Consider the following 21,060-nt stretch of genomic DNA (forward strand, 5'->3'; position numbering starts at 1 on the left):
GACCACGGCGCCTGTCGAACCAGCACACTACACCCCAGAAGAGTTGCAAGAGTTTGTCAACGGCCGCCCGGAGCCCATCATCCCCAAATCAGTTCCTTCCGGTGAAGTTCGGATGATGGACATTGCGAAAATCGTGAGATCAAAAAACGCAGGACCGTTCGAGTTGACCCTGGACATCATGTTCGACAGTTGGGAGGCGTATCAGAGAGTCAAATCTGCCAACGTCCTCACCAACGAGGTCATTTGTCAATTGTACAGAGTCGGCCAGAGTGACATTCTGACAAACATGTACTTTGACCCGGCCATGGCTTGGAAGACGACCATCAAACGACCTTGGGAGCAAGGGAGTATCGGGGAACGAGACACGCTGGGTACCCAGCAGTACGCTCCGTTGTTGTACCTCAAGGTGCCGCCGGTGGCGAGTTGAGTGTCGCAAAAAATAAGTGAGACAATCAATCCTACGGAGGAGGATGCCTACAGGTTAAGAAGCTTCAATTGATATGATAGGGTATTAGTATATCATTCTTGCAAAAAAAATCCGACATCATTCAGCGATGTCAAGCCCAGACGTTCAAGACGTTCTAGGACGAAATGCCTGTGTGTGAGTCGGTGACTTTGATAAATTAGTCCTTCTACCTCAAACACCTACCAAACACAAAGACATCCTCAATGTCATAAACATACTCCATACAGACAATGTATCTTGTGTAGAGCTTGGGAGTATTGAATCATGATCCCTTTTTTGGGCCAATTATGATCCGCATAAATATCATTCCAAGTCTATTCGTCAATTCATTTACGACTCTTTCCGGTCACGATCAATTCACCATGACCTATTTCAATCTTCCAACCTTCCCTGATCAACATCTTGCTCACTGCAGGTCCTATTCGAGGAGCGTGGTTCTTGCTATGACTGCCAACCCCCGTCACTATCCTAAAGCCAGCCCTCGCCGGATTCGCCCCAGATACGTACTTGCTATCTCCAAGACCATCCCACCAGTCTTGTGTCTTACTACCAGCGAGACGGACGGCGTCTTGGACACTTACTCCATGGAGATCAAGCACGTTTGAAGACGACTGTTGAAACACCAGAGCATCTGCCTCTTCAGCTTGAAGGGCTCTCGCTGCATTGGCTCGTTCACGTCCAACTTCTGCATAGTAAGCTGCCGCTCCACCGTACAGTCGGTTAGATTTGCTCTTCTTCCAAGCCGACGTGGCTTGACCAAAGCTCTGTGTCGCTGCGGCGTTTTGAACGGCTGCGGATGGTCGACTCGGCCCTAACCAGGTACTGCCTTTTGTTGAGCTCGTCTGTTCAAAAGGCGTGTTCTCTTTCAGGTCGAGCGGTGCGTATTGTGGTGCGACGCGACGTATCTGAGTGATATCATCATCTGCTCTAGAAGTTGCCATGACTTCTAGGAGCTCGTGCGCCGCAGAGGGTATCTTTCGCGCAAGAATCAGCATTCCGTACAACAATGCCTTTGGAACCTGCTGAAACTCGCTCTGAAATTCCGCCATCTGGAGCTCAAGAAGTGGATCTACTTCGTCCAACTGATCGTACGAAGCACCCTCCCTCGTTGCTAACGCGGTTATCGTGGCTGAGAGACGAGCGCCACTCTCATGGTAGACCGATCTCACCGTCTGCGGGTGAAGGCTAGTCCTGGAGCAGATAAAATCTACATCCTCAGACATGGTAGACCATACATTCACTGGTGAATATTCTGCTTCATACTTTGAAACCGATACTGAACTTGCACGTGATGAATCGTTGGTTTTGGCCTTCTTCTTTTTCCTGCCCTTACGACTCGGTTGCATCCCCTCGGCGAATGCGTCAACACTCTTGAAGACGGGTCTATCCTCATTAGAGTCCTCGGGACCTTGTTTCAGAAATGACAAATTGAGCAGTTCATCCGTAGCCTTGTCCAGGGCACCATCGTGACTTTGTAGGATACTGACGAGTTCGCGCTCGGGTATGTCAGGGAAAATTTTGAGCAGCCATGTTGTCTTTTGCTCGAGAGTGGAGCCATCAAGCTGACGGTCGATATTGTCGGTTGTTCCGCATCGTAGATCAGACAGACCGGTTGTTATGCTCGTGACCTCATTTGAGAACGTATCTTCCCGGTTGGAAGTCGAAGTTCCAGTACCATCTCTAATAGCATATGCCGGACCTCCTGTGCCAGAAGGATCAAAATCGGCGGTTTGTTGTTCAAGCGCACTGCCCTTTAATGTTTCTAGAACCTGAATCAGGGCATCTCGGTCTTGGGGAAGTTCGTAGTCTGAGGCGATTGCATAGAAGACTGCGTCGTCCAGGGGAGGGCAGTAGGCTGCATGGAGTTTCTACGGAGTGTTAACCCTGAGTTGCTGCATGGCGCAAAAATAAACGTACCTCTGTCTCTGAAGTTGGCTTGTCCATGGCACCGAGCTGAGTAACGACTTTGACGTTTTCATGATTAATTAGGGGCCTGGTAGAGAGAATGGTGCCACTGCAGGTGGTCTATTCTGTGGGAGAGTGGAAGCTGCAAGCAGCTTGAAAATGGGTTTAGGCATCCTTGACATGAGCCATGGAATTCATTGTGGAAATCGAATAATGAAGGGGTCATCAACACTGCGCCAAAGTGAAAATTATGGATTACGGGTTTCGCAGCTGGGATCTTTGTTGCTTAGAATTAACCGAGGGGCTTCTGGGCGCCATGAGGGGGGTTGAATTGGGGTTGAGAGCTTACCTAAGGAGCCTAAAGATACGCTTTAAGCTAGCTGTGATTGAAGTCTTTCTTATTTTGCGCTTGCTTGCCGGAAAAGAGCACTTAGCGGCATAATTTAGAGACCAACTCTAGGCGGCGATCTCCCGACGGGGACTTTACCTAAATACAGTACTTGCCGGAATGCGATGAGGATTTCTCTGAGGATTGTAGGAGATGAACTAGAATATACATCTAGCCTGTACATTGACAGCCATTGTGACTTGTCAAATGTCGAGGCAAACCGCCAAATCGAACAGCTCGAGGTACTCGGCAGGTAGCAGAGATATGAAGGTGTCGCTAAAGGGTTTGCCGACCTCAAATCCTCGTACTCGCACGCTACCAAATGCATGGTTTGTAGAGTTCATCGATATCATTATCTCATTAGCATAACATTTTCCAGCACCTGGGATTCTCATAATCTCCCAATGCGCCGTGGAAAGGCGAGATCTAGGCCCAGCCACAGATCTCATGGTCAACCACAGCACCGTGCCACTATACTTCTCGCCAGGTATATCCTTTCCTGCCTAGTGACTCCGGGTCAGGAGTCTTCATCGCGTTCTTATCCCCAAAGGGATCATCTGGGTCATCTTCATCAGTCTCACTTTCGCTGTCACTTTCGATTTGTTTCGCTTTCCGGCTTGGTGGACTCTGTTGGGCAGGCATGGCGATATGCCCGGGAGAAGGTCGGGGAGGTTTGGGCGGAGGAGAAATACTCATCGCTGCCACCATTCTCTCGGCTTCTCTCGTGGCAGCCTGCTCGCTTTTTGCAGCCTGCCTACTGAGATGCTGTGCTTCTTCAAGTTCACTGTCCGAATCGTCGTCAATTGACTTATCCAAGACCTCGAACGCCATCAAAGCATTGACCAGTTCCTCGTTGGCGTGGATGAGGCCTCCTAGGAATTCTTCCGTTTCCACAAACTGGATATAGCGTAAGATCTGTCGTCGAAGCTGCTTGCATGTCTCAAAGCGCTTCATGACTTCCACATTGTCAGACACCCGCTCGTTCTCGCGATTAACAAGCTTCAGTGCGTTCGCCAAGCCAGTAGAAGCCACCGAAGATGCGGCAATTGCTTGGAGGATATTGGGCTTTTCGCGCTCTAAATTGAAGCCTTTCACTTTGCCCTTCTTTTCCTTTTTGTCCTTTTTGGGCGCGAAGCTAGAGGACTGGCCTAGGGTGATAGGTGAACTTTGCTTGCGCAATCTCGTAGGACTGGAGGGCTCTCCGGCAGGGGACATGCTGTCTAACCTGCTCCTTGCCAACTCCATTTCTTGCTCGCGTTGCACTTCTTCTTCGGTCTCTCGCAAGACTCTGCTCTGCTCACGTCGCTGGTGCGCGGGCTTTTGTGTCTTGGGCAATTGGTTGTACAGTGATTTGGCTCCTTCAAGTCCAGGATTGTCTTTAGAACTGGCGACCCACTGTCCGAACAGATCTTTGCACTTGGTTCGAACGTCCGCGTCGGAGGTTGGATCGGCGGCGGCAATTCTAAGCCTTTCCAGCAATGGCCCATCCGAGAGAAGGGCACGTTGCATTCTGGTTCCTCCATTTTGAAGAAGACCATCAAGGATGGTCAAGGCTCTCAGCTGTCGATGTACAGAACCATATTTCAGCTTCTTCCTCAGGGCTCGAGCCACCTCCTGTGGCCCGGTACCTTGTAGCTTCACCACTTCCAGCAGATCGGGCACACCGGCAAGATCATCCTCATCGTAGGTCTCGGAGGTAAGGTTTTCGACATATACTGAGATGGCGGAGAAAGGTTTCTTCTGTTTATGGTAACGATAACGAGTGATTAGTTGATATCTTCTGCGCTGACGGGCACAACAGGCATAATGCAAAACGGCAGCAATCAGACGTCTGTAACCTCGCAGGTGACCGCGGGGTAACCAGTAGTATACCTCTGGTGTTGGCGGATAGGCTTCAAAGGACGGTTGAGGTTTCCTTCGCGCGCAGCGACCGCATCGTGTAGTAGATTGAGCGCATTCGAGTACATCTAGCTCAGGAAGATCGTTCGTCTCTTCGTCTGTCGGCCTCGATAGCTCGGTGAGTCCAGCATCAGGAGCGCAGGCTGGGGTGTGCAGCAGGAACAGAGACATACTGAACGTCATGGTGGATGGATGGCGGGGTACTGAAGCCCGAAACTCATGTGTCGCCAGACACTGCAGAAGAACGAGGGGACAGAAAAAGGAAGACTCACCGAAGCGGAGAACATGGCTACAAGGCCCTTATATGTCAGAAAAGTACGAGGAGGATTCGTAAAATGAGATGGGGGTCATGAAGATGAGGGAAAGGTGCACTTCGGTGAGCCGTAATGAGTATTGTGAAGGAGCACAAACCACAAACGCATGGTGCCGCCCGTTTAGGAATGGCCCGTTGGTTCCTCTCCTCGTCCCGCCGTGAAGCCTTTCCACCTGCTCGTGGCCATAAGTGATCTATAGTTGGTTTACTCGGGTACTTATTCGAGGTACGGAGCATCTGTAGAACATCATAACAGGTCGCGCCATGGTCTACGAAGGAAAAGGCATCGAATAACCCGCTGCGCCTCTGGCCATAAGCACACTCCGGACCGGTTCTCGAAATTGCTTTCCCTCTTCTTCACTCTCCACGTCCTCAATTTGACCCTTGCCATTCGCTCCACGGTCCAAATTGCAGACCCCTGTGAGCTACCTCACGGTACGGAGTACAATAAAACTAGACCCAGCATGCCTCGCCTCGATCAGAAGGGTCTCGGGAACGTTGATTTGCCTGGCTGGGGCCGGGTGTGGCTTGATTTCCAATGTATCTTGTGACTCGTGTCTTTGGCCTTTCTCACCTCATTATTGTTTGATCTAAACTTGCGCGAAACAGGTATTCTTGCTGATCCGGTCCAGGATACACAGCCTGGGACAACGGCAGCCTCATTGACTGTTTGCTCGACACAATCATGATCCCATAGGACACGCGAAATGGACACCCCTGGTCTCAGTCTAGTACGGGAGGTTACGACTGCCACGAGACATAATCCTCTTCCCGGAGGTATGCAAGCTAAAAGCGCCATCGCCCGCAAGAGAAGTCATTCAAAGGTTGTCATCAAGCCCAGAATACTCATCTAGAGGGGCTGGCGAAGCTGGTTCCCGTGCTCACACCTACATCCTCACACAGTTGTACCTTGAATGCCACGGCCAATAGGAATGATGCCGTCTTTGGTGGAACGAGTGAGAATTCAGTCAACCTTGCCTGAGTTGATTCCTTCTACCAGCCTCATCCATGTGCTGGAGACGGCATATAGCCGTGGACTCTGCGGCGAGGCGTTGTGCAGTAGGGTGTACACCATGAGTACTCCGTACTGGCAGTTGTTGCACATCGACCTCTTGCTGGTAACACTTTAGAAGCAATTCTAGTTTAGACCGTATTCGACGGGATGCGATTGACGATGTTGGCTCGAAGCCGTGATACGTGTTCGCGTGAGATGCTGCATCAGTATGGAGTCGGCTGAATTTGAGACTCATCAACCTACCTAAGCGTTCGAAAGGAGAGGCTCTTGTGATAGGTAGGATGCGGCTATTTTCGCGTTTCTGAATATGAAGTTCAACTTTCTGAATAGTCCCTTCGTCTGCAGGATGTTAACAATGCTCTCCGTCTATGCAACCGACTTCATCCTCCGATCACAAACAAAAGTGACCCTGACATGGTGCCAAGCCCACGACCTGCATAGGCTACGGAGTCGAAACGATGAATCTTGTCCCAGTTTCAGTTCATATCACAATAGTGCGGTGAGTCTCAGCAACAACAGCTAAAACACCAACCCAAGCTCTTTTTGGCTGAATGAGAATTGCTTGTGGCAGGCCTCTGATTTTCCTTTGCACGATTGCAGCATTGCTGTTTGCTTTCGCCCTGGCACCCCACCACACATCATCCACCCTTTCCCGTCTAACCACTTTGGCCTCTCAGGTAAACCTATCTGGCAGAAGCATATTCACATCACCACGCACAGCTCGGCTATATCAAACGATGGCCTACGAGAAAGAGCTTAAAATCGCCCAATTGGCCGTGGCCCGTGCCGCCATCTTGACCAAAGCTGTCTTCCACGAGAAAGCCAAGGGGACAGTATCCAAAGACGACAAGTCCCCCGTCACCATCGGCGACTTTGGTGCTCAGGGTCTGATAATTGCCGCGATCAAGCATAACTTCCCGTCCGACGAGGTTGTTGGAGAGGAGGAGGCCTCGTCACTGCGTGACCAAAAGGACCTTGCATCCAAAATCTGGAACCTGGTCAAGGATGTCAAACTATCTGACGCCGAGAGCGATGCCCTCCTAGGTGGACCCATCAAGAGCGAAGCTCAAATGCTCGACGCCATCGACATGGGCAACAGTGCCGGCGGTAACAAGGGTCGTATCTGGGCACTGGATCCTATCGACGGCACCAAAGGTTTCCTCCGCGGTGGACAATACGCCGTCTGCCTTGCTCTCATGGTCGACGGTGACGTCAAAGTCGGTGTCTTGGGCTGCCCGAACCTCCCTGTGGACGATTCGGCGCCCTTGACCGAGGACATGGGCTCAGCCGCCACGGATGCCGAAGGAAAAGGCGTGCTGTTCTCAGCCGTGCAGGGTGAAGGCGCGACCTCACAGCCCTTGACCAAAGGTCCTGTCGCCAAAGGCCAGCCCATCCACGTCAGCAAGATATCAAAAGTCAGCGAGGCTGTCATGTGTGAAAGCGTCGAGCCAGGCCACAGTTCCAAAGGTGACAATGCGCTAATTGCGGAGAAACTCGGCATCACGGGCAAGCCGGTCCAGATGGACAGCCAGGCCAAGTACGGTTCCGTCGCTCGCGGCGCCGGAGATTTGTACCTGCGGCTGCCAGTGCGAAAGGACTACATTGAAAAGATCTGGGATCATGCTGCAGGAGACCTGATTGTACGAGAGGCCGGCGGTCAGGTCACAGACGTGACAGGCAAGAGGTTGAATTTCAGCCTGGGCAGAACACTGACGGAGAACAAGGGTGTCATTGCAACGCCAGCGAACGTACATGCCGAAGTGCTCAAGGCAGTGCAAGAAGTCCTGGCCGCAAAATGAGCAAGTCGACATGACTACGATTGATGGGACAGAATGAGGACGGATTTCGAAGACCTGGGCCACTGTGAAAGTGCTAAGGCGTATAGATTGATACAATGATACATAGAGTTCCGGGCTGGCACTGTGAGCCTCCTCCCTCCACTCGGTCCGACTAGTTTATTTGATCTTCTTCGCCTTGAGCCGTATTGTTTCATCGTTGACAAATATGCCTTTGCCCTTGTATGGCTCTGGCTTGCGCCACTGACGGATCTCAGCTGCAAATTGCTTCACGGCCTGCTTGTCACAACCTTCCAGCAGTATTCTTGTCGGCTGCGGTACACTCGCCTTGACCCCCATGGGCACTGGCATCTCGACAGGGTGTGCATAACCCAGCTTCAAATTCACAAATTTCTGACCCGGGTATTCTGGTGTCTTTGTGAGTGCCGTATCTTCGATAGTGGCACGATATCCAACTCCAACTAATCGGAGAATACAGGGGTGCCCTTCAGACACGCCGGAGATGGTGTTTTGTATCAGGGCGCGCATCGTCCCTGTTTGCATCGTGTCAGCTTCGAGTCCCTTTACATAGTACAGCAGCAAAAACCCACCCCACATGGCCCGCTGGTGTGCTTCTGCGGCGTCAGCGACATTGACGTTCATCTTCTTCGAAACTTCATCGTGCTCGGTCTTGAGGTATGGTGGGAGCGGGACCGTCAATTGTCCTAGTTTTCTGCATCAGCCACGGTTTCCCTTGTTTCTGCATTGCCCGTACCTAAAGGCCCAGTGACCTCAAGCGCTGTAGCCGGTGTATCTGGCTTCCTGCTCCTGGTGTTTCCTCGAGGCAAATCATAGAATCTCAACGTGACTTCGGGCGGGACGGTAATGGGAGTTCGACCAATCCGTGACTGTCTGGCTGAAGCCGCGAGTGTCGCATTTTGTCGAGAGAGCCACCGCTGTGAGGCAGCCGGGAGGAGGAAAGAGGGAATTTCTCGAGCCCGTCCGGCATCGCGAACTAGCTGTCGGAGAGGAGAGTGTAGGCTCGTACAAGGCATGTTGGAAGCGATCGAGGTTCGCCTGAGGGGTATTGAGGTTTCAGATGACGGAAATCACCTCATAATGTTGGGTTTCTGTAAGAGACCTGTTCTGATTCTTTGAAATCCCTCGAGGAAACGTCTAGGTAAGTTCCAAGCTCATCAATGCTACTTTCAGCGTCAATCGCAGACAGAATTTCCAGAGACGAAGATCGACAGCTACAGAGATGACGCTAGACTAAAGAGGCTTAGTTCAACCAGATTCACGTGATTAATTGATCGGGAAAACTTCGGCTTCCCTTTCGAGTGCCTCTGTTTACTATCTGACTTGTTCCTTCACTTCACTTTGTCCATGTCAACTTTAGCAACTCGATAATTGCAGAAGCACCGTTACCTTTCCAAAGCTTGCTTCTGCTGAAATGCACACTCTCTATCTGCTCTGGTGAAGCTTCAAGGTGAGCTCGGTTTGGGACGTTCCCCTGAATCATCCTGCTTTTTCCTCAACGCGGTGATCACTTGATGAGGCTGGTATAAAAACGATTTTGCTTCGCTCTCGTTGACTTACTCATTCTTCGATCTCACAAACCAAAACATCCCCCTTTAATATTCCTTTCTCTTCCTCCCCTGACTACTTACCCTCCATGGTCTTTCTCGACAACCTATAGCAATTCTCCTCGCACTCAGTCTTCTCGTTCTATCATTTCGAAATGTTCAACTGCTCAATCCACAACATGTCTTTCACTCGAGGCCTTCAAGGCTTACGGTCAACTCAACTCATCTTCCTGGTGTGCTTGATATTCTCTCAAGCCTGTCAAGCAAAGACTTTTCTTGGTGGTAAGCAAGCCACAATACGTTGAAAGCCATCTTCTTACCGTCCTAGCCGATCTGACATGGACTGCCCTGCGAAAAGAACGGAGTGATCTTCAGCCGGACCTGACCGACTTACTTGCTTTCAGAGATTTGGATCAGGATCCGGTCTTTGAAAAAGCCATGCACGTCATTGACAATCTTGCCACACAGTCGACTTGTCAGCAGACTGCTGCAGCCCAGCTTCTTATCACTTGCAAAGCATCAGAAAAGGCTTCGAACCACAAGCCGGTCAACCATGAGCTCCTCGAACGAAGCAAATCTGCGTATGCTGTGAGAGTCGCTGTGTGCGAGACCGGTGAGGGTCGGGCTACGATACCGCCGGCTTGCAGACCAGTCCTCGACATCCCGCGAAGATTACAAGGCGAGATCGATGTTGTTAACGCTAAGTCTTTAACATCATGCCTCGAAGGCCTTATGCTTGAGCATTACTATTGGACAAGCTACAGCAACAGTCGACAAGATGCCAACATCTTGTGCCAGGCTTCCACTCTGGAGGCTACACGTCTTGACGCACTGTTCTCATACCAGAAGCTTGCTGAGCTTCTTCCAGACTTTCGCGAAGTACTGGAATCAACTCGGTCTCAATGGCTTGGCTTCCTCAAACAACAGGAACAAGAGGCTCAAAAGTTGACGAACGTCCAACAGAAGAACTATGCTGATCTTAAGATGCAACACGAGATGCATGCGAGGACTTTCGAGCACGTCATGGGTACTGCAAAGGAGGACCTTGACGGTATTTCGCAACAATTGCGTCAATACATGGCGGAGACAAGTTCGGATATTGACCAAACACATGAGGTCAGTTGAAGTAATCTGCAATTTCGTCGGTTTGGAGACTCACTTTTCTAAGACCTTGGGTTATGTGCTATCTGACTTCACAATCCTTCGAGACTTGGTTGCCGAAGTCATGAGTGCTGCAGGAAGAAACAATGCTGAAATCGCGGCTATGCATGCCGAGGAAATGCACAATGTTCAAGATATAGCTCTAGCCACGACAGCAACCCTCAACAAACTGCTAAGCAAGGAAACTGTCCAGGTATGAGAATTCCATGCCTTGATCTTCTAGAGATGCTAACGGAGAATACAGGTCATCAATGGTCTCCTTCAGCAAGTCAGAACTGATCTCGATATAATCTCGTCTTCACAAATTGAACAGCTCACACGCGCCGAAGAACATCTACGGGTGAGCGACAAGCTTACAGAATCGCAGAGAACGAACGCCGCCGGGGTTCAGGAGATTTACGACACTTCATCCTTGCTTGCGTCTCAGCTTCATACTGCAGATGCCGTGGCCACGCGAGTGTCTTCCAGGCTTGACAAGGTCAATGAAGCACTCAATCGCGTCGAAGAGGCCTCCTCTGCCCTAAGCGCACTCTTTGCCTTTATCGCCGTCCCCACACAAATGATGCAACAGCTTCATCTTCGCCTCCTTGCTGTGTTTTCTATGCCGGCTATCATACTCTTGATTTGGAAGCCACGGAAATATTCTTTTACTGTGATGGCTGCTTACGGTATGCATGTGAGATACCCGACTTCGAAGACACGCTAACGCTATCTAGTCTTTCTTGAAAGCCTGATGTCCCTCTTCGTGCAGCACGGGAGAACAATCTCGACTTGGCTTCAGAGACTAAGCGTCCGTTCTCAAGATGCAACAGATTTGGCTTTCGGGTTTGCCGGCCAGCACTCGACTCTTCTTTTTACGACTTTTGGAATCATCTTGGTCTTATGTTGCTGTGCCATTATCGCATCCTGCCATATAAAAGCCCGGTATTCACAGAAACGCTCTTCACCAAAGCTATCGCGTTGTGACGAAGACTTCGAGCGGCTGTCTGTTGCATATCGTCTACGTGGTGGCAAGCACTTGCATTTTGGAACGGTGGATCGCTTTCGTCGAGCTGTCACCGTTGCCTGATTGTAGCAGCCGCAAGGTTTCACGACATTACCGTGCAGGCAACGGTGCCATATGTTGAAATACTTGCCGATTGCTCAACACTTACAGACCAGTCTTTACGAAGCTATGAGGGGTTAGGTGGATTTTCTTTCGGTTTACTTGATTTGATTGTTCCTTTGCAGTCAGGCCTTCTCTCGGGCTTGAATGATGGGTGTCTATGGAGTACATAAGTATGTGCTCTTACCAAAACGCCCTCCTCGAGGGAGATCGTCACACACATACTACTCGAATGAAAATTTAGAGCTGTCAATACAAGAAGTTCTGGTACTGCTACACTAACTGAGTTTGAACTGTGATCAGTATAATGGTCTTAGCAACTCTCACTGACAGACCATTAAATGGTATACTGCTGCAATTTGAAACCTCGATATTCATCAAAGAAGTTTGGTTGATACGCTGGGGGCCTGAAGAGTGACCAAAACCAAGACCGCTCCTGGTTCGCCTTCCTTGTGCCCCGTTCACCGCTTGGAATTCTTCATGCATGCCTGTGGGATTGTTTGTCTTTTTGCAGTCATCTTCTCCCTCTAGGGGGACTTTCACCTCTCTGAGAAACTCCAAGGTGGTGGCTGGCTGGCTGGCTGGCTGAAATGCACTTCCGTCCAGCATGGTTAGCACAACTGCACGAGCACCAAGTCACGCATATAGTGTGTGACGTGGAGAGAGTCGGGGAAAGGCTGCAGCATTTCCCCGAGAGCAGAGCCTATGAAATCAGTTTCTTTCCTTACACCGCCTGATGTATTATCATTGTGCAGGGCCTTGCCTCACGTTGTTGTTGTCGCCGTTGTCGAAGTCGCCTACCTCGCCAATCACACTTTTTAGGATCTCTGGCACGATGACTGCCGCATCACCTTCAAAGAACCAGTCTCGATCCGTCAGTTGTCTCGCATCCCCTCGGTCCATGTTGATGACGGCGACGCGGGCGCCCCTTTTACGTGCCATGTCGGTGTAGCCCGCGGCCGGGTACACCTTGGAACTCGTGCCAATGACCATGATCAGGTCGATGGCCTCGGGGTTCATGAACCACTCACTCACGTCACTCATGACGTCCGCGGGTAAGGACTCACCGAACCAAACAACCGCTGGTCTCAGCAGGTTCTTTTGGCATTGCGGACACTGGGGCAAGTCATCCTTTTTCAGGCTAGGGATTTCGATGTTGATGTCTGAGATGTCGGCGGCTCCTCCCCGCAGAAGAGAAGAGTTCTTTTTCTGTTGTACGGCGTCTCTCAGCTTCGAGTCAGGCTCTAACCCTTCGGTTTTGTCGGGAAGAGCCAGGGCGGGAGCGATGGGGTCGGTGAAGTCGTTCTTCCGGTAATACCCACACCCATCTTCGTCCCAGCACTTGACGTCGAAGAGGTTGCCGTGCAAAAGTTTCAGCTGGGAGGCCGGGTGGCCAGCGCGAGGACTCAGACCGTCGACGTTCTGGCTGAGGGTGATGAAGTCCGGGTTGCGTCGAGCGAGCTCCGCCAGCGCCAGGTGGGCACGGTTGGGCTTCGCGTTGAGCGCCATGTGTCGTCTGTAGCTGTAAAACTGCCAGGATAGTCCCGGGTCCGACTCGAAGGCCTCGGGGGTGGCGAGCACGGTGGCGTCGTAGGTCCTCCATAGCCCTCCTGCTCCGCGGAAAGTCGGCAGACCGCTGGATGCAGACAGGCCGGCTCCCAAAAGGGCAACGATGCGTTTGGAGGACTGCAGATGTTTGACGAAGGATGCCACGTCGGTCGAAGGCATTTTTTTGGCGCTCATGGTTCTTCAAGCTGGTATTCGTGTCGCTAGGCCCCGAATTATGGACTGGTTTGATCAAGACATTTGTGTATTGCCGGGGACAAGGGTATGCTTTGGGTTTTGATATGGGTATTGACTCCGGAGTTGGTGTCGCAAATGGGATCAAGGGTCGAGATCAACATTGCTGCCCAGTACACTGGAGCCGAACTCTTAAAAGGCACGACCTGTTGAGTGGCCTATACAATGTATGGCAAGGGATGTAGGTGTGCCTATTTGCATATGTCTTCCCCCCGCTATAACGATTACGATACACGGTTACACGGTTACATAACGGCAAATGAAGGTCACGAATCGGAAAAGAAGCCGGAGCGGTGACTGGCGCAATCACAAAATGCCACTTGAGAACGTGATGCAAATCCAAAAACGCCTGCGGCTGGAACAATTCAATGGTGGTATGAGAGTGCAATGTGATGCGATATCTCTACCTACCTTCATACTCGCAAATAGCAAGAGTCTCTTGGAGATACAACTAATTACTGGCTGTACCACCCAGACAGCCTAACTAAATTCCTCACACCACCCGTGGCATTTACAGTATCATCTATCAGATAAGCCCACCGCCACCCCATCCCATTCTTTGTCCAAATTCATTTTCGCCACAAATGTCGGTCTCCCTCTCGACGCTTTTCCTGCCCTGACTTCATACCTCCTCCACCGAACTGAGGAAGAGTCTCAAGTCAAGAAGACGGAATCTACGACACCATGGCTATCGAGCGAAGGTCCCGTATGAAGGGTCGACGGATCAATATTCTCGTCTACGTGACCTACGCCCTCGGTCCTGAACTCCTACCTTACCTCCTCCACAACCCCGACTTGAATGTACGAGTCGTGGCCGATTTTTCCAAGGCCGAGTTTCAGCAGTACATGAAGTCCAGCATCAACCTCGACGAGTTGCAATGGTTCGAGAACAAGAACATTCGCAGCCGGCAAGGTCGAACGATCGAGGTTCGAAATGAAGTCGTGATGCAAGCTCACAGACTGGCACGATGGGCCGACCTCATGTTCGTGATCCTCGACGCTCATTTAGTTTCGGCCATGATGAGTGGTCTCGCCACGGACCTCCTCTTAAACGTGCTACGATGTTGGGATGTGACAAAAAGAGTCGCTCTCCTCCCAGAGATGAGCGTGGATCAACATAAACACCCTATGTGGAGGAAACAATTCTCTAAACTCCAAACCAAATGGGATTGGGTGCATGTAATGCCGCCAGCATTATGGGATTATGACAGAAAACCCAGGATTGAGCCTGTGTGTGCGGTTGAAGATGAGGATCCCGCGATCGTATGGGATTGGCAAGGCCCAGGAGAAATCATTGAGACCATCGAATCTGAGGTTCGAACCATTCTCCGGTCCATGTCCAAAGCCAACGCTATGATTCCCTACCCGTCACCTACCCATACTACCTCGAAACCGCGGTTGCCCGCTGAGATTTGGACCATGATACTTGAGAACGTGGGGGATTGGGAACTTGCAACGGCGCTCGGCATTTACACGCAGCTCCCAACGCCGCATGAGTGGGAGGCTTTGGTACTGAATCCAGGGTCCAAGAAAGTTCCCTCGCTTGAGTACACCATCCTCACTCAGCCGGTTTCTCAGATCAAGACATATTTTACCAACAATACCTCTTCGCAACCGCCGACGACGCTCTCATCTATCGCTACGCGCTTAATATTTCGCTTCAGCATGACCGAACTTTTGACCTACCTCGCCCTGTATCAGAAGGATATTTTTTGGACGTCGTTTGGTCTGGCGCTTCTGCCACACAAGGCGTCCTTGATCTACAACTCACCTACAATACTGAATTGGTGGAAGGACTGCCCCGCCGTTATCAAGAAGGAGTATGGGCCGGAAGCTCTAGACGGTGCATCAAGAGCAGGATTTGTCGAAGTGCTGGACTGGTGGCTAGAGTCTGGCCTGAAATTGACCTACACAGAAAAGGCCTTGGAGTCGGCATCTGCGAAGGGACATGTCGATGTATTGGAGTGGTGGCGTGTCAATTCTCTCAAGCTTGCAGGCACAACCCGTGAGATGCCTTTGAAAGTGGGCAAATCCATTCTCCTTGCTGCCCAGGCCGGCCGCACGAACAGCATCGAATGGTGGGAGAACAGCGGCATACCCTACGCTCATGAGGACGGTGTTGCTCGTCTGGCGTCGGCCCATGGACATGTTGGTGTTCTAGAGCTTTGGCATAGCTTCAAAGGAAGCAAGATGATTTTCGACAACCAGGTTCTTGTGGGTGCGACGAAAAATGGCCATGCAGGAGTACTGCAGTGGTGGAAAGACGTGTCACGAAAGACGGGCTTGAGGGTAGAATACAAGACCTGCGATATCGAGGAGGCGATGGAAGATGCTGTCGGCGGTGGTGGTGAAAGTGAAGTCCGAGAGTGGTGGGGACGTAACGGATTGAATCTGGGTGTTGGTACGGGTGAGTGGATGAGAGTCAAGACATTGTGATACATTACAAGGTTTGGTCTACGGATACGATTTATATTCCTATTTTTTTGGGCGTGTGCTGCGCTTTGAGCGAGGAGTCTGGCGCGTAGCCATGGATGGACAGGTATTTGGGAAATCATGGCAGATACTGATCCAGGGATCGTTTCGTTCTTTTCCCAGATTGTCAGAGAGTCACGGACTTTGGTAGAAAGGCGTTCTACTCATGCAAGAATATCTAGGTCTCTCACCCTACATTACTACGTGCTCAAGGGGAGAATGAACAACGCATGATTTGATGAAACGCTCGCCGCAATCAGGCGTCCAGTATTAATCCTCTCTGAGGTCCTCGCGTGCTGACTTTATACCTGGCCCTGGTTATCATCTTGCTACTCGTGTTTGGCTGCAGGAACGATGCATGTGAAGGGAGGAGAAGCTAGGCTGTAGTAGTTTGTTATATGCGAACACGCTGGATGGAATGCTACACCGTCTTTAAAACTGGCCTAGCAAATCATGTCGATTACTCGCACGATGAGCCCTGATCAGAAAAACATAAGCCGTCGACCTGGTGAATTGTGTGGACTTATCGTACAGCAATTGAGGCTGGGAGGCCTTAACGAACAAAAGGACGCCGTCAATTCAACCACCTGAACCCAAAGCTGCATATACGAACAGCGACTCGGATGACCATCACTCTGATTCAACGCCCCTTGCAAAGCCACCAGTCAGCACTGCCTTCTCTCAAGCTTTTCGGTCTTCATCGATCCTTACCCAATGCTACGGTTCACTACCACTGACGGTTCCAGACTCCAGTCGATCCGTGCATATCACTAAGCAGAGAATCTATCGAGTCCTCGTTCTCTCTCCCTCAGCCTTTGACCCAGCTGACTGTCCTGCTAAACACCAATCAATTTTTCTCTCTTCTGCCTGTCCATTGTCATGGCTCCTACCGAGATGCCATCCGACTGCTGGGATTCGTTCTCATCTTCCTCCAGGGCATAGCCCCAGCTGCCCCCTGGATTGCGGCACCATGGCCCCGGTACACCCACACAAACCACGTGTTGATGATCTTTCCAGCCCTGTCTGTCTCAATCTATCTCAAAAGTGCCCACTGGCATGTGCTGTCTGCCTTCCTGAGCCAGGCTTAGCGATCGTTGATGCCGAACCTTTTCTCCTTCGTCGATGAAAGTTCGTTTTCCACCTACTGCTATTGTCGAGAAAACCCTCAAGCTTTTTGTTCTCGACATGTTCAATCCATCTGTGAGGTCTGGGTACACCTCTTCTTCACCTTTGACATACTAGATCCGCGACAAACGAAGAACCAAGATGCCCGCCATGTCAAACAACCGCTCATGGCTTTTCTCGATTCCTCAATCTAGCTCGATTAGCACGCCGTCAACAGCTTTTTCCGATCCATGGCAAGGAAGTCTACCAAACAACCAGCATGGACGCGTGCCGTCATCACAGGAGCAATTCCTCAACCACAGTCATACCACACTATCTGACACGGATTGGTCCGGGGACATCTTCACCCGTGCCAAACCGAAAAGACCAAGGACCTCGAGGTTCAACAGGATACCTTCTCACCAGTCCAGCAACTGGCCACTCACTGAAAAGTCTTATCCGACGACGACATTCACCAAGGATGAACTCAGGTGTCCGAAAAGAGGCCTGTGGAAGGCAATTCTCGTCCCGACAATCATCATAATCTTACCTATGGCATGTCTCGTGGCTGGATTGTTGGGATTGATATTTGGATATCGGGTGAGGTCAGACACCAGCCTTTTCCCGCAGGTTTCCAATTCCGACACCTTGGGCGACCACGCTGTGGTGCTCGTCAACTATTCGGCGACGAGGATAGCATTTGTCGCGTCGTGGGCGTCAACATTAGCTCCTCTGCTCGCCGCCTTCATCATGAACCTGATGAGTTATCAGACTGCTCTCAACATGCTTCGTTCTTCTTCTGGGACCAACCAGCACGACCTGCCCTCGCCGTACCAGTACAGTCTCGTGGTTGGCCTCTGCCTGGCATCGATAGGGAGACTGGGAAGATACTGGATCTACTCGACGGGCGAACGGGTCATTGTCCCACCTGTACTGCGGCGCGCGGCCCGGACGCTATCTCTCACGTTGCTTCTGGCGGTGGTCGTCTTCGCGGCAGACACGGCCTTGCACTACACCACGACCACGATCAACTTCGACCAGGTCACCATCGTCGCCGCGCAGCGATCGTACGCCGCCTACGGGTTCGGTCTGTCGGAGACGTGTCTGTCCCTCAAAAGGACCGACAATTTCAATCTCCCTTGTTCTCGCAACGGACAACTCGCACAGCACGACTACAACGCCTACGTGGCGGGTCAAAACGAAGTGTTTTTTCTGCAACACGGAACCTCCAACGTTTCCGAGGTGAAACTGGTCTTGTCTCCCGGTCGGCCCTCGACCAGTGAGCACGGCAGCGTCGCTATCCTTATGCCCCAAAGTCGCAACCTCTCGCCATACCGGGATTTCAGGTCCCACACGGCCGGGGTGGTGACGACTTGTGCGCCCGTGAGTTCGGAATGTCAGTGGAAGACCCTCGGGCCCGACGACAGTTACAGCCAGTTCAACTGTACCAAGAACTTTTATGGTGTGCTGGGCAAACCGCCGACCATGACGGCGAACGGGCTGGGGTTTAACGATTCCGACATCCCGCCCTTGGGGTTCAAACCCGGCTCGGGTTTACAGTACGCCTACTTTATGGACGAGAACCTCACCACTCCGTACGACAGCACGGGGGATCTGAGGCCCGTCTTGACGGACGCACAGCTCATCAATCCCGTGTATTTTGCGCTGGCCGCGAGGTTCGCCGTGTCCGCTCAACGGGCAGGAGTCAGCATGGCCGACGACCCTGGCATCCACAAGGGACCGACCCAAAACATCGATTTTGTCTTGAAGTGCCAGTACACCACCTACGACGCCGAGTACACCTGGGTCAACTCGACGGCCGAGGTCCACACGCTGGAACCGTCGCCCAACGGGACGCTCGCCGAAATCTTCCACGGGTACCGGTTGGTGGGCACGGACAGCGCCTTTGACAATGACCTGGGCGATGATATCTTGCAGGCCGCCCTCGAGGCCGACCCCACGTCCATGGCGGACAATTTCGCAGACAGCTTCTCCCAGAGGGTCATGAGTGTGATTGGTCCTTTCCTGTCCGCCCGGACCAACTCCCAAGAGCAAGACCGGACGCCTCTCCTCGTGGCCAAGGTTCCCAAGGCTCCCCTCGCCATCCTGGTCGCGTGTTGCATCGCCTATGTCATTTTCGGTGTCGTCGCGGCCGTCGTCGCGTACCGTGCCCTGGACGACGTCGACGTCCGTGACATCGCCGCTCGTTTTTCCCTCGCCGCTCTGAGTCTTCACGCCTTCCGTGAGGCATCGACCAACAACTCTGGAACCGTCGAGGTCGACATGGCCGGACATTTGGTCTTTGACGAGTCCAAGATCCGCGGTGAGACGAGCAGGGTGGGTGTCGAAGGTGAACCGAGGAGTGGGTTCGTATTGAAAAGTTTGGTTTAGAAAAGAGACTTTTATGTCTATACATGTTATACGTTCACGTACAGAGGTAGACACTAAGTTCTTGCTGGATTCAAGATTCTTTTGGGAACCATCTTTGAAGAAAGAAAAGGATAATGCCGATTCCGATCCCGATTCATTGTTACAACAACGGTGATAAAATACTCCGCACAGCAAGCTCACGAGGAAGATATATAGATATAGTCATATTCATCAGGCCGGGGGGATTTCTGAAATATTTTTGGCAAAGAGTATATTCATTTCCCTTTCATCTATCATCATTGCTAAGCTGAATGAGGATGAAGCCGTCTACTGTTTTCCTCCCTTTATGACTAGGTTGACAGTGACTATCGCCATCGTCCCCGAACAGAACCACGACAGTGATGGTCAAGTCAAAGGCAACTTCTGTACCATCCAATTGTAGACATGTAGTGATGGTCAGGTCACTCTCGAATCCAGTTCGAGTTTAAACACACACACACACACACACACACACACACACACACACACACACACACACCCAGTCCGCACCTCATACACACACTCACCCAGGACGAGGGTAGGTGGTACTCGAATTTTTCACAACTCATCGTGTCCTCCTTTTTCCTTCTGGTCCGCCGGTCTCTCTCCGGTTTCGATCTTCAACCCATCTTCCAGACCACCACCTCCTCCACCACCGACAAGAGTCTTTTTGACTTCCAACCCGTCGATCCTGGCCAAAAACTTGACACCCAACAAGATTTGTTCCCGCTCAAAAAGTCTAGATCCGTCAATGACCTGAAAACTTTGCTTGAGCACCACGCTTTTGTCGCTGGTGGTGCCATCCCCGGCCGCAGGTCCTACGATGACGTCGAGGACAATCTGAAAAGTGTCCTTCTCACCGTCGTGATCCATCTCGTCGATTCTCCCGAGTCCACGGACGAGATCGAAAGTAACAAAACTTTGTTCGACGGTCAAATTTGTGGTCGCCAAAACCGTCACCGGTTCCCCCGCCGAATTTTGCAGGACCAGACCCATGAAAGTCTCGGAACCCGGTTTGGTGGTGGTGGTATCTCGGGCTTCTGAATCCGATGACCCTGAACCTGGTGTGTCACAACAAATGGCTTGAATCCAAGTTGGACAACTGGCTTCACAGTGACAAGGACATATTTCGGTGTGTTGTGTGTCGAGTTCTAGAGGTTTCTGACCGTCTTTGGTGTCCTTGGACTCTGATGATTCCGGAGTTGTCGAACAACATACTGCTCTCACTTGGGGAGGACAATCATCTTCACAGGTACATGGACAATCAAGTGGTGATTTCGGTGTCGATGTCGGTGTAGAGCCAGGTTTTTTCCCACCGGAAGGAGATTTTGATGACGACGGTGATGGTGATGGTGAGGAAGGCGGAGGTGGCCAGGGGAATGGATGTCTGACACAACAAGCCAAATTACATCCTGACAGACAAGCCTGACAAGATGGTTGACAACCAGAAAACCACCATGCACCGTGAACCACGTCGGACCATTTGAAAGGACTTTCAAGCACCGCTGGATCAAAGGTCTTGGTTGGTGAGTCGTTGGTGGTGCCGCTAGGATCGGCATCGGCGGCGGCGGCGGCGAAAAGTGCCTTGTACTTTTGAACCTTTGCTTGATCAATTTTGGAATCCGCGAGGACCGACGACGAACGGAGTGTCAGAGAGACCAC

The 21,060-nt window shown here is 51.4% G+C and overlaps 8 protein-coding genes across 9 annotated transcripts; 4 read left to right on the plus strand and 4 right to left on the minus strand.

The window, feature by feature from the left end:
* Positions 1-630: 630 nt before the first annotated feature.
* PV06_04042 (uncharacterized protein) lies at positions 631-2,496 on the minus strand. Its single transcript, XM_016404881.1, has 2 exons — positions 2,384-2,496; positions 631-2,334 (listed from the first exon to the last, which is right to left on the minus strand). Exons 1-2 carry the CDS (start codon positions 2,408-2,410, stop codon positions 793-795), a joined length of 1,569 nt encoding a protein of 522 aa, XP_016265886.1. The 5' UTR covers positions 2,411-2,496; the 3' UTR covers positions 631-792.
* A 484-nt stretch (positions 2,497-2,980) lies between these two features.
* PV06_04043 lies at positions 2,981-5,018 on the minus strand. Of its 2 annotated transcripts, XM_016404883.1 has the most exons (2): positions 4,931-5,018; positions 2,981-4,499 (listed from the first exon to the last, which is right to left on the minus strand). In XM_016404883.1, the coding sequence occupies exons 1-2, from the start codon at positions 4,943-4,945 to the stop codon at positions 3,231-3,233; spliced, it is 1,284 nt and encodes a 427-aa protein (XP_016265888.1). In that variant the 5' UTR covers positions 4,946-5,018; the 3' UTR covers positions 2,981-3,230. The 2 variants fall into 2 exon arrangements, with proteins under 2 accessions (XP_016265888.1, XP_016265887.1); XM_016404882.1 differs by having other exon boundaries at positions 2,981-5,018.
* Positions 5,019-6,485: 1,467 nt separating this feature from the next.
* On the plus strand, positions 6,486-7,950 carry PV06_04044 (3'(2'),5'-bisphosphate nucleotidase). Its single transcript, XM_016404884.1, has one exon. It carries the CDS (start codon positions 6,538-6,540, stop codon positions 7,783-7,785), a length of 1,248 nt encoding a protein of 415 aa, XP_016265889.1. The 5' UTR covers positions 6,486-6,537; the 3' UTR covers positions 7,786-7,950.
* PV06_04045 (uncharacterized protein) lies at positions 7,842-8,964 on the minus strand. Its single transcript, XM_016404885.1, has 3 exons — positions 8,537-8,964; positions 8,373-8,486; positions 7,842-8,315 (listed from the first exon to the last, which is right to left on the minus strand). The coding sequence occupies exons 1-3, from the start codon at positions 8,814-8,816 to the stop codon at positions 7,942-7,944; spliced, it is 768 nt and encodes a 255-aa protein (XP_016265890.1). The 5' UTR covers positions 8,817-8,964; the 3' UTR covers positions 7,842-7,941.
* A 562-nt stretch (positions 8,965-9,526) lies between these two features.
* Positions 9,527-11,587, plus strand: PV06_04046 (uncharacterized protein; the record flags this gene model as incomplete). The annotated part of the gene is made up of 5 exons (XM_016404886.1): positions 9,527-9,629; positions 9,676-10,463; positions 10,516-10,701; positions 10,753-11,176; positions 11,225-11,587. The coding sequence occupies 5 exons, from the start codon at positions 9,527-9,529 to the stop codon at positions 11,575-11,577; spliced, it is 1,854 nt and encodes a 617-aa protein (XP_016265891.1). The 3' UTR covers positions 11,578-11,587.
* Positions 11,588-11,855: 268 nt separating this feature from the next.
* On the minus strand, positions 11,856-13,565 carry PV06_04047 (uncharacterized protein). The gene has a single exon (XM_016404887.1). It carries the CDS (start codon positions 13,354-13,356, stop codon positions 12,358-12,360), a length of 999 nt encoding a protein of 332 aa, XP_016265892.1. The 5' UTR covers positions 13,357-13,565; the 3' UTR covers positions 11,856-12,357.
* A 219-nt stretch (positions 13,566-13,784) lies between these two features.
* On the plus strand, positions 13,785-16,153 carry PV06_04048 (uncharacterized protein). Its single transcript, XM_016404888.1, has one exon. The coding sequence runs from the start codon at positions 14,098-14,100 to the stop codon at positions 15,847-15,849; it is 1,752 nt and encodes a 583-aa protein (XP_016265893.1). The 5' UTR covers positions 13,785-14,097; the 3' UTR covers positions 15,850-16,153.
* Positions 16,154-17,151: 998 nt separating this feature from the next.
* On the plus strand, positions 17,152-19,380 carry PV06_04049 (uncharacterized protein; the record flags this gene model as incomplete). Its single annotated transcript, XM_016404889.1, has 1 exon — positions 17,152-19,380. One exon carries the CDS (start codon positions 17,152-17,154, stop codon positions 19,378-19,380), a length of 2,229 nt encoding a protein of 742 aa, XP_016265894.1.
* Positions 19,381-21,060: the final 1,680 nt, after the last annotated feature.

The sequence above is a fragment of the Exophiala oligosperma genome (assembly GCF_000835515.1).
Source record: "Exophiala oligosperma strain CBS 72588 unplaced genomic scaffold supercont1.3, whole genome shotgun sequence".
NCBI lineage: Eukaryota > Fungi > Ascomycota > Eurotiomycetes > Chaetothyriales > Herpotrichiellaceae > Exophiala > Exophiala oligosperma.

Excerpts from the sequence above, each read along its gene's own strand:
- PV06_04045 (XM_016404885.1), bottom strand. The coding sequence starts at position 8,816 with ATGCCTTGTACGAGCCTACACTCTCCTCTCCGACAGCTAGTTCGCGAT. Across the intron at positions 8,487-8,536 it reads TGAGGTCACTGGGCCTTTAG|GACAATTGACGGTCCCGCTC; the intron begins GTACGGGCAATG and ends GCAGAAAACTAG. Across the intron at positions 8,316-8,372 it reads ACACCAGCGGGCCATGTGGG|GGACGATGCGCGCCCTGATA; the intron begins GTGGGTTTTTGC and ends CGATGCAAACAG.
- PV06_04048 (XM_016404888.1), top strand. The coding sequence starts at position 14,098 with ATGGCTATCGAGCGAAGGTCCCGTATGAAGGGTCGACGGATCAATATT.
- PV06_04043 (XM_016404882.1), bottom strand. The coding sequence starts at position 4,841 with ATGACGTTCAGTATGTCTCTGTTCCTGCTGCACACCCCAGCCTGCGCT.
- PV06_04042 (XM_016404881.1), bottom strand. The coding sequence starts at position 2,410 with ATGGACAAGCCAACTTCAGAGACAGAG. Across the intron at positions 2,335-2,383 it reads AGCCAACTTCAGAGACAGAG|AAACTCCATGCAGCCTACTG; the intron begins GTACGTTTATTT and ends AACACTCCGTAG.
- PV06_04044 (XM_016404884.1), top strand. The coding sequence starts at position 6,538 with ATGAGAATTGCTTGTGGCAGGCCTCTGATTTTCCTTTGCACGATTGCA.
- PV06_04047 (XM_016404887.1), bottom strand. The coding sequence starts at position 13,356 with ATGAGCGCCAAAAAAATGCCTTCGACCGACGTGGCATCCTTCGTCAAA.